This window comes from Takifugu flavidus, chromosome 17 (assembly GCF_003711565.1).
Source record: "Takifugu flavidus isolate HTHZ2018 chromosome 17, ASM371156v2, whole genome shotgun sequence".
Classification (NCBI taxonomy): Eukaryota; Metazoa; Chordata; class Actinopteri; order Tetraodontiformes; family Tetraodontidae; genus Takifugu; species Takifugu flavidus.
Window position 1 is genome coordinate 3854964 of NC_079536.1, and position 16124 is coordinate 3871087.

At 50.4% G+C, this 16124-nt stretch overlaps 2 protein-coding genes across 12 annotated transcripts in view; one reads left to right on the forward strand and one right to left on the reverse strand.

The window, feature by feature from the left end:
* Positions 1–9: 9 nt before the first annotated feature.
* nfx1 (nuclear transcription factor, X-box binding 1) lies at positions 10–6568 on the reverse strand. Its single transcript, XM_057013080.1, is given in 24 exon segments — positions 10–517; positions 737–841; positions 909–1054; positions 1539–1605; positions 1699–1839; positions 1917–2018; positions 2091–2164; positions 2238–2468; positions 2541–2620; positions 2687–2806; positions 2883–2991; positions 3065–3147; positions 3223–3253; positions 3344–3441; positions 3517–3734; positions 3805–3904; positions 3982–4029; positions 4032–4120; positions 4204–4275; positions 4353–4458; positions 4540–4617; positions 4689–4850; positions 4948–5787; positions 6329–6568. Coding segments are annotated over 24 exon segments (3195 nt in total). The 5' UTR covers positions 6348–6568; the 3' UTR covers positions 10–441.
* Positions 6569–7588: 1020 nt separating this feature from the next.
* The window catches only part of asap1b (ArfGAP with SH3 domain, ankyrin repeat and PH domain 1b), a 30332-nt gene continuing 21796 nt past the window's right edge, over positions 7589–16124 (forward strand). For 9 of the 11 annotated variants that reach the window (XM_057013071.1, XM_057013072.1, XM_057013068.1 and 6 more), the window contains exon 1: positions 7592–8324. In XM_057013071.1, coding sequence (XP_056869051.1) covers positions 8199–8324 — 126 coding nt within the window. In that variant the 5' untranslated portion in view covers positions 7592–8198. Of the gene's footprint in view, positions 8325–16124 lie in introns of all 11 variants that reach the window. The other 2 variants (XM_057013077.1, XM_057013069.1) reach the window with 2 other exon arrangements.

Here is a 16124-nt window from a genome sequence, read left to right on the forward strand (position 1 = left end):
TTCACCACCTTCACTGAGCAAAATCTGCCTTTATTATTGGATGTTTTAAAACCGATACTCATGTACTCTTTTTTTTTTTTAATTGTATGCAGACTTTATTTCAATTTAAGACTGAGGGGAAAAAAGCAACAAAGAAACTGTCTAAATGTGGACTAGTGCTGGGTGAGCAGGAGGCGTATGGGAGCGCTGGCGGCTCCAGTATTGATCAATATTTATGACTCAGATATGACTCATGAATTTGTGGTTGGGTCACGTGATCAGCGTGTGCAGCCAACTCCAGGCTGCCTCTGCAGCAGCCCCGATGCTGCCGCTGAGATGTTGAAAGAAAAAAAAAAGATTAAAGCAAAGTTAAACATGTTTCATTCATTTGATTAGGACTCTGAAGGAACTCTGATCAACGCGGCGTCTTCTGGCAGATGCAGGCGGCGGCGTGCGTTTCCTTTAATCCTGAACATCAAAATAATCGATCTCCGGCTCCTCCTTCACCATCTTGGCCCAGGTGCCTCCACTGGCTGTCCTGAGAGAACAGGGAAAGAAATTCAGTTACAGATTAAAGGACGAGAGGGGGAAAAGCCCCCGTTTATGCCATAAACATGTCAGCCACCGCGGAACCAAAACAGGAAGTGACATTGTTCTCCCCGAGAAGAAAAGGAACCCCTGGAAAGAAGGAGAGTGGTGGGCTTGGAGATAAAGCTCGAGCGAACGGAGGTGACAACGGTGGAAACGCAGTTCTTACTTGCTGCTGTGCTGTTTGATATGAGCGATTGGGGGCGGCGCCCTCGCCGCCGTCTCTCGCTCGATCACCGACGTCAGGGTCGTTTTGGGACAGGCCGCCTTCCCCCTGACGACAAGTCAGCAGTTAGATCTCCGGCCTTGTGCCACATGCACGGCCTTAGCTCGGGTCTTACTTGTGGGCCGTGAGGACCACGTTGCGTTTGGGCTCGCTGTCGTAGCTGACGCTCTCCACGCCGTAGACTTCGGCCAGCTCGTGGACGATCTTGCGGTGTTCTCTGTTCATGGGGGGAAAGCAGTGGCTCTTCTTTGGCTGCTTTCCCTGTAATTCACATCCAACACGGTGAGCCAGCTCCTAAACTAGACGCTAGCATATCCAATAGTTCCGTAGATAAGAATTGATATCATTTAGATTATTTTAGATGCAGTTTGTTTCCTCCGATGGATGCACGAGCTGCCACGGGGCTTCAAAAATAGCTGAAAAACCAACAACTGGGTCATAAAAATAATAAAATAGTGAGTCTGGGGCCATACATTATGCAGAAAGATGTGCTGAACTTTTTTTTAATGATGTGTGCACCACCACACTGACTTGTAAGACATTTTTAATGATTCCCTGGAAATCATTAATTATTCAACTGTATCCCAACCTTATATGTAACCTGGTGGTCTGGGAGGAACAAATATCACCAATTACATATTACAGATAAATGAACAATAAGAAATGTTCAGAAAACAAAATAACATATTTGCTCGTATTCGTTACGCCTCAATTCCCCAGATAACCACTAGAGGGAGCATCTCACCTTATTAGTCAGTTCAACAAGATTCTTGATCTCTTCTTCCACCTCTGCTACAAACTTCAAATCTTTTCTAAAAAGACAGCAGAAAGATTGGTTACAAAAGCAGTTCCTAAAATGGCGGTTGATAACAGACACAACACAGCACGAATCTATAAATACTGACCTGGCATCCTCCTTGAGGCTGTTGCTGTAAACGGAAGCAGAGCGGCCGCTGTTGAAGGGCTCCGAGGACGGATCGATCTGCAGCGCCTCCGCCAAGCGCCTGTTTCTCTCCAGAGTGGCGCACTCCTCATCACATTCCAGCCTGAGAAAACCATCTAGTCCTTAGCAGCAAAATGGCGCCGCTTGAGACCTGAATTAAATAGAAAAAAAATATCCAACCTGGCCTGATTTATCTCCTTTTTAGTGAGGAGTGGGCCGATGTCCATGGAGTCGCCGAGCTGCATGTCTGACAGTTTGCTCGCCATGGAGATGGCTGCGTACCTGCCAGAGAGAGAGGACAGCTTCATCCAGAGAAAATGTCTCTTTTCTCATTCTGGTTGCTGTCGCACTGACCTCTGATAGGTGTTGGCTGCCTCTGTGCAGACCACCAGCTCTTTTCTTCGACCGCAGTCGCACTGCAAACTCACCTAGGCAACGTGACATCGCACAATCGTGAGAGTTCACCAGAGCTCAGTCGTCATGAGGCTGAAAATAAACTACCTTGGCGGAGCAGGGGGTGCCTGGGCAGCTGCTGCCTCTGTGGCAGGGGGCGCAACACGGGTGACCACAGTCTGGACGTGGCAGCGTGCACGGCTGCAGGCAGCCGCCGTCCGTCGAGCACTCCCCCCGGTGGCAGATGCGTCGGCAGCGGTGCATCTCGCAGGGCAACGCTTTGTTACAAACCAGGCCGCAAGAGATGTCCTGCAGGTGGCACGGGATGTTGCTGCGTTTCTGTCAAACAGAGGGCTTTTCTTTAATGGCGAGGATTTCAACAACGCCATCAGTCGGGGCAGGAAGGGCTACCTCGTGCTTTCCCATGCACCACTTCTCAGTGAGGAAGGTGCAGGGGGGGCACTTCTCTTCACTGTGGCAGTTGTGGAACACTGGAATCAAACACGGGTATTAGCGGGACGTCAGTGGCGCTCGTAACGGGTGCAACGTTCACTCACCCGGGTGGTCACACTCGTGTCTTCTGGTGCACATGTTTTTGCACTCGGGGGGTTTGGTGCCGCAGTCGATGGGGGGGTACAGGACAGTGAGGCCACAGTGACACGCCAGCTCATCGAAACCTACAGGAATCAGAGAGCCGTAGCTGCTGTGACCGCTGCTCTGGCGTCACAGACTGGCATTAACCAGCATACTCACTGGACTGCCAGCAGGGGGCGCAGTTGCCACGGTGACAGGGCTCCTGGCAGCGGTGGAGGCCGCAGTTGAGTTTGTAGCCGCAGATCATGAGGCATTTGTGTTCAAGATTCTGGACAAAACAGCTTTTATTTACAAAGATAACTACGTGACCGTGTTTTGGAGTATTGCGTATAAATACTCACGACGCAGCACAGCTCACCGCACTTGTGGCGGCCGCAGGAGCGTTTCTTACTGCAGCGTTTCTCGCACGCGAACACCAGCTCTTCTGCAAGGATAAAGAATCAGCTGTGACAAAGGACACAAAGCAGATGGACGTTGGCCTCAGGTTCCACAATCTCACCTTCTGCTTGGATCGTCTCGCACGGCACCTCCTGGAAAAAGGAAAACGATCCCCGATCAATAACCAATTAAAGCGGCGCTGAACCCAGCTCAGCGGGTCAGCGGGTAGCTCTCACACCTACCTTGGTCTTGAAGCCACATCTGCACCTGACGGTAGAGGTCAGGGAGCAGGGACCGCAGCGTCCCTCGTGGCACATCTTCTCACACAGATGGATCGTGTCTGAAACAACACACGTTCTAACAATTCCGACCTTTACAAAGAGCACAAACGCACCGCCAGGAAAACGCTACGCACCGCTGGAACCGCAGGCCAGGGGTGTGTTGCACGTCTTCCCACAGGAGGGGATGGGATCGACACAGCTCTTTCGCTCGGGGTAGCCCAGCTCCAGCAGCTTGGCTAGCGGAGTCTGACCGCAGGGACACGTCTTCACCATGCTTGGCGTGAGCGGGCAGGGCTGACAGAGGCCAGGGTGGCACTGCTGCTGGCACCGGTGGGCTCCGCATTTTAACATCCTGCGTAGAGCGGCATCAAAATTAGAGAGCGGCCAGGCAGTCAGATCAGAGCTTCGCCCTTCATGCTCACCTTTCGCACTGTTTTCCGCAGGAAAAATGGCCGGAACCATCGAATCCCTCTTTATCCGTCCCGCACGGAGCTTCACGGTGGCTACAGCCACAATAACACACTGAAAACAGAAATAAAGACGAACAATAACGACCAATCCTCTGTTATTTTCCAACAGTTCTGCTGCGCGGTACTCACCCTGTTGCACCTGCAGTTGGCACGGCTGACAGGCGCCGCCGTGACACACTGAGCGCAGGCGTGCTCGCCACAGTTCAGCTGGGCGCCGCATGCTTCCTGACAGCGGAGCAACGTACCCTGGCCGCAGCGCGTCGGCTGACTGCAAAAAAACCCCCCCCCGAAACGCTCTCTTGACGCTCACGCCTGAGGTTGATCGCAGTGATCTGATGGAATCTGTCCTACCTGATCTTCCCACAGACGCAGGATTTGGTGACAAAGGCGGGACACTGTGGACAAGGCCCAGGATGACATAAACTGAGGAGACACAAAGCCAAAATGGCATTTACAAGATCATTTCATGCACTTGATGGCGTATATTGCTTGTGGCTCACATGTTACAGGGGTGCCTGCAGTCCACGCCGCTCCGTTTCTTGCCGCACATGTTCCCGCAGCTGTGCGGAATCTCGCTGCGCTGCCACTCAGGATTCGTCACTTTCCCTGCGATCCAAAGAAAGAGCTGATGAATTTGACTTTAAGGCGATCCCTCATTGCCATGTGAGTAGGGGAGGGTGCTCTGACCGCAGAAGCAGGTGTATGAGGTCGGATGTTTCAGGGCGACGTTCTGGCAGGCGGGACAACGCCAGCCTTCGGGTGAGTCTGAGAAAGACAGATTTTTACATGAACAGACATTTCCACAGCCACCTCGGCGTGGTGCAGCGTCAGCACACCGTCTGCCTGGGAGGCCGGTGAACGGGCCCACTTCTTGATGCAGTTCAGGTGGAAGACGTGGAAACAGCTCTGGCAGCTCCAAACGGGGGCCACGAGCCGGATGACGTCGCAGCAAACCATGCACTCGTACTTCTCCTCAGACAGCTGCTCGATCAAACACCCTGCCAGATAAGTACACCCAGATCGTCTGTAACGGCGCCTTAGGTCGATTCCCAGTGTACTGTGACAGTTGTGGTTATTACTTAGGTTTAATCTCACCTGTCTGTGTTTCCTTGCTCTCTGGCATCTTGTCCCACTTCCTCTGGCTTGATCTGTGGTTCTCCTGGTGTGTTCTTCTCCTACCTCTGGCCTGAGGTGTGTGTCTTCCTGAGCCGTGTCCAGCCTCTGAGGCGCCGTCCAGAGGTACTCTAAGCTCAGTCTGCTCCTTGGACATGCTCTTTGAGCCTGTACCTGGTGCTTTAGGAGGTTTGATTGGACCTTGTCGTTTCTTTGCCCCACGTTGAAAGTCTGGACCTGTCTTACCCGTCTGAGCTCTTTGGGCGTCTTCTTCTGCATCACCTAACTTTGGACCCCCATCTTTAGCATTGTTCTCTTTTTCACAGTGGTGCTGTCTTCTATGCTCCTGGTTAAACTTCCTGGGCTTCTTAGCTTCAGAATCCTGCTCCTCACTGGTTTGTTCTAAACTGTTTTCTTCATTTCTTCGCCAGCTAGCACTATCTGGTCCAACCCTTGGAGGCAGACCTGCATTAGAGGCCCAATCAACTTGGTTGTTACCAGTGTATCTACCAAAGTCTCCTCCAGGCCTCTGCCTTGAGACAGGGCCACCAAAATGTCCCTCTCTCCTCCCTCTTCCTCTGCCCCTGCCTCCCTGCCTGGCTCCAGCATTTCCTTGATAGGGCGGCTGATGTTCATAAGAAACATAGTTCGAAACATCTTGTCTAAATGGGGGTTTGAAGTCCTGATTAAAGTGACCATATTGTGATGAGGAACTGTTGCTACTCAAGCTTCTGTCATTGCCATTTCTGTTTCGACCTCTTCTGGATCTGTTCTGATGTGAGATTTGATGCGGCGCTTCACCTACACTAAAGTCAAGAGGGTCTGTGAAGACAGAAACAAAACATTAATGCATGTAAATATCTTTAACATTGGGGAGAAACTCTTTAATGAACTACAATATTATAACACGTGTAACTAATACAATAAAGAAGAAATAGACTGATAGACAACTGATTATATAATCATACATATACACACATTAACAGCAGTTCAATTAGTAGTTGGTTATTACATGTGGAAAAGTTTGTAATACATATCTTTGCGCACGTTATGTGTTTTTGTGTGTGACAGTTAGCTGTCAAATTTCATTGTCACGTGTTTTGCCAAGTACAGGCGGCAGTGCGTGTGCTCGCCCACCTGAGCTAATGTTATCCAACCTTTGGAGCTAATCCAGCTAACAAATGCTACATCTAGTTACATACGAAAAGTTTCGCTACTGCTAATGACAATCAGATTTAAAGTTAAATGGAAGCCGTTGCAGCATGCCAATTAACTATACAGGTCTAATCACTTCCTTAACATCGTAAAAGAGAGAACTTACATTCAGTGGTAGAATTTCCTGACAGAATAGATGTTTGCCTACCTGCGCTCCCCTCGGCCATTTAATATGGAGTCAAAAGAAAGGTTTTAGCGAGATGACAATCGAATCCAAATACTCCACAGCAAAAACACTTCCTGATTCGTGTTCTGGCCGTTTAAATTTAGGTCTAAATCCTTACAATTCAACAAAAGAGCCTCCTTCAACTCAGTTCTCTAAATTAGCTTGAGCTTGAGGCTAGCCCGGGCTGCGGTGACGGACAGACCGGAAGTTCCTGATGCAAAGCTGACGAAATTAAAACAGGGCACTTCCGGTCTGTCACGTGAATTATTCCAATAACTACGATTGAACCTAAAGTAATTTATGCTTACATATATGTAACCATTATTACAAAATATATGTTATCATATATTTGAAGACCGCAAAACAACCGCATGAATCATAAGGAAATGCTTGAAATATCAAATATTGAATGGCCACGGGGTGGCGCTAGATGATGGCAACAGAGATAGCGGCTTTATAAAAATTGGTTCAAATGGGAAAAACAATCACGTATCTCCCTAAAATACTCAAGTATTCTTCCCATCTAAATGCATTTTTGTTAACGAACATCGTAGTGTTTAACGTCTGCGACGTCCGTAGATATGCCAGACTATTGTTTAATTGACGTCAAACAATGTGTTTTAGGGCAACAAACAAGCAGGGATTTACTGTAAATGCGCGCTATACAGGAACAAAGCGCAACTGCTAACCTTTTTGCCATTAAATGCTGCTAAAATGTGGTATATTGAACACGTATCGTTTCCCTGAAACACAAGCCAACCGGTCACCATTGTTTTTTTTACGGTAACAGTCAGCTGCGAGACGAAACGAAGTCAAAACAACCACACCAAGCCAATCACTAAAACATCTGTTCCCTTTTTGTGCTAATGTTAGCCGGAGAAAATGAAATGTAACGACTGCTAACGGACAGCAGATTGCGCGTGCGCAGAATGGCTCCACGGCCCCGTCGAACGGGCGAGATGGGTGGGAGTGTCCTAAATCAAGTTGCCCGAAATGACGACGAACACTAGCGATAGCGCTTTCACAATAAAGGTTTTGTTAAGTGAAAATAAACTGATCCGGTCGTCAAAACGCCAATTGAACGTGATCTTTTAAAATTTAAAGAGGGCCCTAAACAAGTTATTGAACTGTATCTGAGCAGAATTGTATTGATCTTGGTGGTTTTTGCAAGCTCAATCGTTCGTCAGTGAGTTTTGTTTTGACAGGTCACCGGAGATCACATCCCTTCTTCCGGCTTACTTGACCAGTAGCTCAGAAGCTCCAGCGCGGCCGAGGAGAGCGAAGCAGTGAATGTGTCTGCGGCAGCGTTTAGCTCTAAAAAACCCAAACCACGGCTGAACGACGTCGGACCAAATCCCGGTGCAGTTCGACGCCACCGCGGCAGATCCCGGACTATGCGAAATCCTCCACCGAGGCTGGTAACTGCGGGCTGTTTTGACGACTAGCGGCTTATTGAACATCTGTAGAGCATAATGAGGGCATCCGCTATTCTGAACGGTGGTTTTTCCTCCGACGTGTAGTCAGGCGCAGGGTGACACTATTTATAAATGCGTCGCTCTTAGACATCTGCCGACGGAAAAGACGCACCGAAGGGGACGCAGCCCGCAGAAATTTCGACAATTCCCTCCTCCCATGGCCTCTGGGGAATAGTGAAGTCATTAGAGGAGCCACCGGGAAAGAAGACACGTACCGAGCATTTCGATAGTTTCTGCGGGGAAAAGCGGCTCTTCCTCCCATCGGGGCTCCAGTCTCCAGCTGCCTTCCCTCCGCTTTCTAGTCTTTCATGGTTTTGTCTTTCTGAGCATTCATCGCAAACCCTTCCGTGGGCACCCCCCCCCCCTGCCGTTGAAGGATGCCGGATCAAATATCGGTGTCCGAGTTCCTCTCGGAGACGACAGAGGATTACAATTCCCCGACCACGTCCAGCTTCACCACCCGGATGCAGAGCTGCAGGAACACGGTGAACGTGTTGGAGGAGGTAAGGCCGACGCATGGATGCGTGCATGCGTGCGTGCATGCGCAGGATTCACAAAAAGACCCAGAGCTGAGTTTACAATACAAAAAAAATGAATATTGGGGTTCTTATATTTACATTTGGCAAAGCCAAACATGCATCCATCCCCGTATAAAATGGGGATTTTTGATTTTATTTTACCCCTCCATCCGCTCATCATTACTCATTGCATAATTCTGCTGCCCATCTGCCCCAGAGGGATGGAAATATCTCCACCTGTTGAGTCACCTTCGTGGTCCTGGTGCATAATTAGGTCTAGCTCACTATCTTTTGTGCGGGCCTTGCGTGTCTAAATGTGCGGCTCTTTCTGCCCGGATATGTAGAGTAGTAATATGGCTCTGGGAGAGTGTAGGCTGCAGGAGGATGTGCACTTAGGCCTGCAGCTCTCTGTGTTCTCTATTACATAACTCGCAGCTTCAGAACATGCTGCCAGGCTGTTGCAGTGTGTGTGTGTGTGTGTACGCGCGCGTGTGTGTGTGTGGAGAATAAAAAGAGGAAAATGCTCCTCAAATCCCACCAGTCAGAGCTGCAAAGATCGGGATTTTTCTTTTAAGGTGAAGTCAATGGGAGCAGAAATGCAGCCACCCAGAGTCACTGTGTGGCACCGTGTCACGGCTGATCATGTTGTGGGGGCTGTAATCGGACCAGGCAGGTGTGTGTGTGTGTGTGTGTGTGTGTGTTTCCCACCCCCATTCAGCACTGGCATCCTTCCTGCGATGATTAAATGGAGCGTCAAACAGGGGAGTGCACACCTTCAGCGTGGTCCCGTCCTAAATGAGCTCATTCTCACTTTTGGGCCACGTGAATGACTCCAAACCCGCAGGATTGATTGGTGTAACCCGCTCTGATCCTGTAGATCTCTGCAGATTAAATGTAAACATGGTGTTTGAGCTTGTCAGAGCTCCCGTTGGAGCCATCCATCACTTCTGGTGTCATTAATAACAGAAAACCTACCAACAGAGGATCGAGCCTGCGCTCGCTCCTCATCCGGAGAGCAGTTTGTGTCTGCAACGATGGGGGAAGAAAGAAAAAAAAAACCCCAGCATCATGAATCACCTCTTTGGCCCCGTTCCTCCGAGCCGAGAGAGACTGCAGCGGCGCAAACGAAAAACATCTGTTAGGGAGGGCCGCCATGTGCGCGGGGCTTCGGTAGCTGCTCTGGAATCCTTTTCTGCAGAGATCACATGACCGGGGAGACCAACATGGCGGCACCAGGGAGTTTCTGACATTACCGTGGCCCTGAAATGTTCCAAAGAGGATAAATCCCACCGGTTACTCAAACTGGGATCCACCCATGAGCAGCAGGCCGGGCTAAAGCTGGGGAAACCGCTAGATTAGTGTCTGTTTTATACCGCGCTTGATCCGCGTGTGGGCGAGTAAGAGCTCGCTCCCATCGTTCATTGAGCAAAACCCCCCACAGAATGACTGTCGACGCTGCCCAGAGGAATTAACTGTCTGGTATTCAGACGGTCATCTGTTTCCTGTGGGCGTCGCCAAGGTAACAGGTAACCGGTACGGTTCCTGCTGTAACTGTCAGGGGCCGTTTGACCCACGGGAGAACCGGTCAAAGGTGCGAGTGTGTGAGGACACGCAAGCGTCCGGGGCTCGTCCGTCCCTTCGTGGCAGGGCTCAGGAAAGCGTTTAATCTCGCATGAGTGCCGAAATATGAACAACAATGAACCGCAAGATGAAGCGATAACGACTTAAAATAAGCTTCCTGAACCGCCGCGGTGGCTGCAGGCGCAGGAGATCAGGGCTTTGTGTGTGTGTGTGCGTGCGTGCGTGTGGGTTTGCACGCTGGAAATGTGTCGTCGCGTCTGGGTTTTATTTTGGTGTCACCTCCGGCGCTCGCCTCTTATTGTTGCGGGGCTTAGTCACCGCGTTTCCCAGCTCAACAGCCGTGTGGACAAAGCTGTTTTGGGCCATTTGTGTTGTCTTTTGGTTTGTCCGTTCAAATAATGGTGGGACACCTTGGAACCGGGTGTCCAACAGCAATAATCCAAATGTTTTTTACTCTAGTTTTTTTGTTGCAGGTTGACGTAATCCGGCGTCTTAGTCTGGAGCTCAGCGTTGACAATGACCTCTGATTTGACCCTCTGGCCATTTTTAAGACCAAAACACTGGCGGTAGTTCGCTCAGCAGGATTTAGCTTCATGTTAGCAAGCGTTAGCTCATTCTTTACACTCAGAGATGCTTTGTTTTGTCCAAGCAGTGATGCCTGGGCAGTCAGGGGAAGAAAACTGGGATTTCAACCGCTAGCAAGTCTCCTTGGATGAGGAGAAACGGTGGTTACTGTCAGTATTTCTTTTATTTTCTTTTATTTCTTTACTGCAGGTCTCCAGCATCTGTGGCTAGAGTCGTCTCACAACGAGCATGAGGAAAAGTGTAATAATCCACCCAAACCTGCAGCCTGTAGCACGTTAATCCATTAAAGGTCTTTTCATGTAGCAAACGGCACGTGAGGTTTTGACAAAAGGTCAAAGGTCATTATTCTAGACCCTCCTTTCTCAGGTTTTCTCTAATACAGGTTAAAATTAGCAGCAGCAGGTGCTTGTCATCCCCCAGGGGGGCCGGGATTGTCTCCCTCTCTCCCCCACAGATGGCACTTTGCGTCACCGGGTTTGCTTTGCTAAAGCACACAGAGCCGGAGCAGCGATACAAGGGAAACCCTCAGCGCTCCGGCATTCCTTTGAGCGTGCCTCTCGCTCCGCATCACATGGGCTGCAGCAGAAAAATGTTGACTTTTCACAGTCATTCTATTCAAGCGTGGTTGGGCTTGACCTAAAAGGCAGCAGCCCTTCACAGTTTACAGAACCGCCCATTCACTCGCAGCAGCCTGGGATGCTTCAGCTAGCTGGGTTCTTCCTGTAAATGCACAAAATACGGCGCTGATCTTGTTTCTGTTACAAGATTTCAGCTGTTAAACCAGTTAATAACACGATTAAACCCATTCGACAGTGTTGTTTCCTTTCAGATGAGATTAAATCTCTCCTGGTGTTAGCGGTTTGTACTTCTGTAAGCTAACGCAATGGCCTTTTTAGGGGTCCATACTGTTCCTCCTGTGGGTTGCTATGGCGATATGTCCTGTGTTTAACATGAATTGCGTAATCCTTGAGTTCGTAATCCAGACCTGCTCCGTGCAGCGTCATTTAAAGAAGATTTTCTGATTTTGCCGATTGCTTTTGGCGCAACGGAAAACTCGTGACGAGATCCCAAACTTGGTGGACAGAAGGGCCGCTGTGAGATCCCCACGGCCTCCAGCTGTTGGTCAGAGAGACGACATGTTGTCATGTGAGGCCTCGTCATGTGAGCGAGTCATCTGTAGCGCTTCCCTCCCGTCATGTGCGCGGAGGATTTTCGCCCTCGGATTTTAGGGGAATGCTTTTGGATCCGACAGGCTAAAAAAAACCCATGAATTATTCAGAACGGGGAAGCAGACGAGGCGCATTTCATGGGGCCTGGCTTTGCATAACAAAAGCGAGCGCTGGCTATTTAAGAAGCACAGCTGTGTCGAGTTCAATTATTGAAGTTGCGCCTTTTGTTTCCATATTTGTCCCCCGCGTCGCCGAAATGCGGCGAATGGGCTCGTTAAGCAGGCGATGTTGTAAAATTAGCGTCGGTCGACGTCTGTTTACGCCAGAAGCGGCATCGAGACGAGCGGAGAAGCGTTTAAACATTGGCGGTAAACGTGGCGGGCTTCAGGCGGCTGTAGACGTGACGGAGGATGAAAAGAAAACCACAGAAGAAGACCATTAACCTGCCGCTGCCGATGAGGTCTGGGATAAAAGAGCATCTGAGCAGAGGTGTCCCTCCTAATCTCCCCCTAAAAACATGAACAGAGCGCTAAGCCATTTTCTAATTTGCCCCCCGCGGCGGGAGGAGAGGTGCCGCCACTGCTTGTTTGTGGCCTCGTTTGCTGTCGGCGGCTGAAATCTGATAATCGGACCGCAGGGCCGCAGCTGTTGTCCTACCTTCCTGCCGCAGCTGCACTGCGTATAGCATCAATGGCCGTTAGCCGCCGGCGGATTAGCCCCTGGCCCAGACGCTGATCCCCGCGCTGTTCCCGCGGAATTAGGTGAAGAAGAGCGGGGCCGCTGTTGGCATCTGTCTGCGGCTCTGCTCTCCCGTGTGAACGGCGTCGGGAGGTTTTTCATCGCCAACATCCCGTTTAATCCGCGGCGGACGCATACCATCAGTGGCTCAGGCACGCGGGCGCTTGCTATCACGTTTTTGTAGGTCAACTGATGAGGCGGTTTAAACAGCCGCCAGGTGGGTGGTCACCAACAGGGCTAAATATGTCTGCTTCGTGACAATTAAACCATCCCAGGGTTGTCGCGGCGACCGTCGCCGCCTCACGTGGCGTCCTCTGATGACTGTTGATGTCTCGCTGTGGCCTGAGGGGCAAACAGAGCATCCCCGTCCGCGCTTTGATGCCGTTTGGCCCGGAGAATGCGTTCGCCACGGCCCAGTGGCTGATGCAGCTTTCCAGTGTTGTGGTTTGATACTACTGTGACCAGAGAGGGCCATGTGACCACGGAGGGCGGTCAAACCCGGAGGCAGCAGCCATCAGAAACGACCGTTGATACGGTGCGCGTATTAAAAAGGCGCATTAGCCGCGGTTATAGCTGCGGTTGGGTGTCACAGTCGAGCCTCATTTCTATTTGTTCAGATGTCTGGACGTCCAAATGGCGCGTGGGAGTGAATACACCTGTGGGTTTGGAATAGTTGCTGCGTCACCCAGCCGGAGCGTGAAATCCGAGAGGGTTCTGCAGGGAAAAAACTTCAAGGAATGCAGCAAAGCCCTCCGCGGAGGCTCATGACCGAGCGGTGTGCAGGAATGCTGTTCAGTGGCTCAGAGGAATCGTTCTGACGGCGCGTCTTATCAGCAAAGATAAACCGTCACAGGAGGCTGCTTTTAACAAGCTAATCAATGCCACGCGTAAGATAATGCTCGTACTTGTTAGCTTTGTCTTATATCGTGTTAGAAATGGTCAATATTCAAATACAGTGTTTTGTTCTTTCAATGTTTAAAGCAGATGCAGCCAAAAAGAGCTTTGTTCCTTATTCCAGCTTTGATGTATAGCCCCAAAGTTGCTCTCATCTCCATTTCAAACACCTCTCACCTTGTTGAGGTTTTTGTGGACGGAACATTTCGCGTTCTCGTCTCAAACTGGGGCCTGAGAACTAGCAGAACGCCGTGAGGATGGCGAGCGTGGCGTTTGTTAGCTGTGAAGCTCAGCAGAGGCGGCAGCTGTGTGGGCGGGATGCTGAAAGCGAGCGCTTCCTCGGTGAGGAAAGCCGCTGCATGATGTGTGAACGTAGCACCAGCGAGTGCACGGCTAGCTGCCCGTGTCACTTCCTGGACCGAGCGTCCAAACATCTGCAGCGTCGCACTCGCACAGAAAACAGCTCGTGTTTCTCTCTGACTAGCTGGGCTAATGGCGGTGGCGGAGAACGCCGTCCACCCACCCGTCGTGGAGGCTAATGCATTAGCCGCTCATGTTTGCAACATGCCGAGTAGATGTTTCATCCTAAATGTAAACTGATGGTGCACACGGGGGCGGGAAGGCGACGCAAATGCAAACCCTGCTGGAAAGTCTGCTTCAAACAATAACACAGGCAGATGCGGACGTGGTGACGCTAAGCTAGTCCTGCTGTTGAATTAGGCCTGCTTGTGTTCCCAGTAGTTATTGATCAGATTTACTGATTTCCTCTGCTGGGATGAATGTATCTGTAGCATACACTTTAGGAGATAAAAGCATCCAGTAAGGCTAGTTTTGATTGGCTAACAGGGCGAACAGACCCCCCCCCCCAAGTCCAAAAAAACCCTTTTTTTCCCTATCAGAACCAGATGCTGATTGATCCTTATCAACTTTGACCCCTCACTTGTCACATTTGCTGTTTCAGTTACACTCCATCAGTCATGCGGTCATGCTAACACACCTCCAAGCCAAAACCAAAGCCACGGGCAGTCCATCATTCCCACCCTCCCTCCTTCGCGTGTGTGTGTTTGTGTGTTTGTGTGTGAGAAATAGGTTGTCTGACCTCAGCTGCTTTTGGAAATGTTACATCCTCTCATTTTTCCCATTCCACTTGGAGAGCTGTCGGCCTCTCCGGCTGCCGGCCCAGTTAAAGGGATGTGCGCTTGTTCCCTGCCAATGAAAATGGCTCCCCGCCCTTCCTGCTTGAGTCATGCCACATAGACTCAACACACACACACACACACACACACACACACACACACACACACACAGACAGATGCATTGCCTCCGTGACATTTCATTTTGGCTGTAATAAAAGCCAGACTGGGGCAACACGTGTCCACAGATGAGCTGTTTGTTGAGCGGACGTTTGTATGTGTGAAAACTGGACATTTCTTTTCCTCAGTAGATGTTCTCCTGGATCCCAGGAAGCCCTTTGATCGTTGTTGCCTTTCCTGTTCCTCTTCAGTTCAACCCTAACCCTTGGAAATAATTAGCATATTAGCGATTCGGAGAATCCGGGTGACCACATGTCTGCTTGGTGAAGAGGAAGCTCTGCCATAAGACCTCGCTTGTGTCCCAATTGATGTCTCACAGCTTCCCATTATTTCCACTCTGAGCTGATGATAGGGAGAGGAGGAGGAGAGCGAGTTCAGGGGGGGGCGCGGAGTGACAGTGCAGGAATGTGGAGAAGAGCTCTGCCACCGCAGCGTGTTTGCTCTTCAGCTGTCAGCAGGGAGCAGTTGGTGTCATTAGACGAAGTGCTGACGACCCGGGACCGAGGCCCGGACGCTTCCTGCTTCCTGTCAAAGGACGGCTGCAGGGGAAGCGGCAGGGCTGCGGAGGGGGGATAAGGCCTCGGGCAGGAAGCGTGAAGCTGAGACGGCCTCCAGCCGCTCATGCCCAGTCACTCCAACCACCAATTATCCGCTGAGGCCTCGACCTCCTGGGCATGACTGAGTGATTGTGTGGTTCCTTCCTTGAACCAGGAAGTCTGTCTCCATTGACCCACGGGCCACATGTTTGGGAGCTATTTTTGTTTTTAAGTACAAGGTTATAATAAAGTTTACACAGCCAGAAAGCAGAAAAATGTCTTTATATTTTTACATCGCTTTGTTTCGCGTCAGACTAAATCGTCTCACGGAACCAGGCGCCGTTCTCAGGCCGCCACCCTTCAATTTGGCCCTTGACCCCCTCGGAAAGCACTCTGACGCCAGCATGGCGACTTTAGCAGCACAAACGGCTCCTCCTCTCGGTCGCCACCCTGAATTATCCCCCGTTCTATCGTTCTTTTCCACCCCGCGCCATGAAATGGATCCTCCATGCCCATCACCTGATGTCCGTGTGGAGAGACGAGCGGCCGCAGATGTTCCGCTGGCGTTGCTACACTTGCTAATCCCCTGTAGTTGGAGCTTGCTGCTGGTATCTGGCAGATAGAAACACTCCTTGGACTCCGTTCAGTCAGTTTTGCCCTTTTTAGAGAGCAGAGGTTGGACGCATTCTTGCCTGTTGCCAAGGGTTTGCAAAGAATCAACAGCTCATTTATTTTATTTTTTTTCTCTCCCTCTCCTGGAAAGTTTCTACATCCAAATTACCACAGCTGGCCAGCGTAGAAATACTTTTCCTTCCTCACAGATATAATAAAGCTTTGACATTTGGGCTAATGTACAGAGTTTAACCGAGTTGTTCATGGTGCAGCTAAATATTTAATTACAAGCGCAAACAGAGGGGATTATGGGTGACCTCTGGGTGGTGACACGCTCACCACCAGAGCCACAAGAGT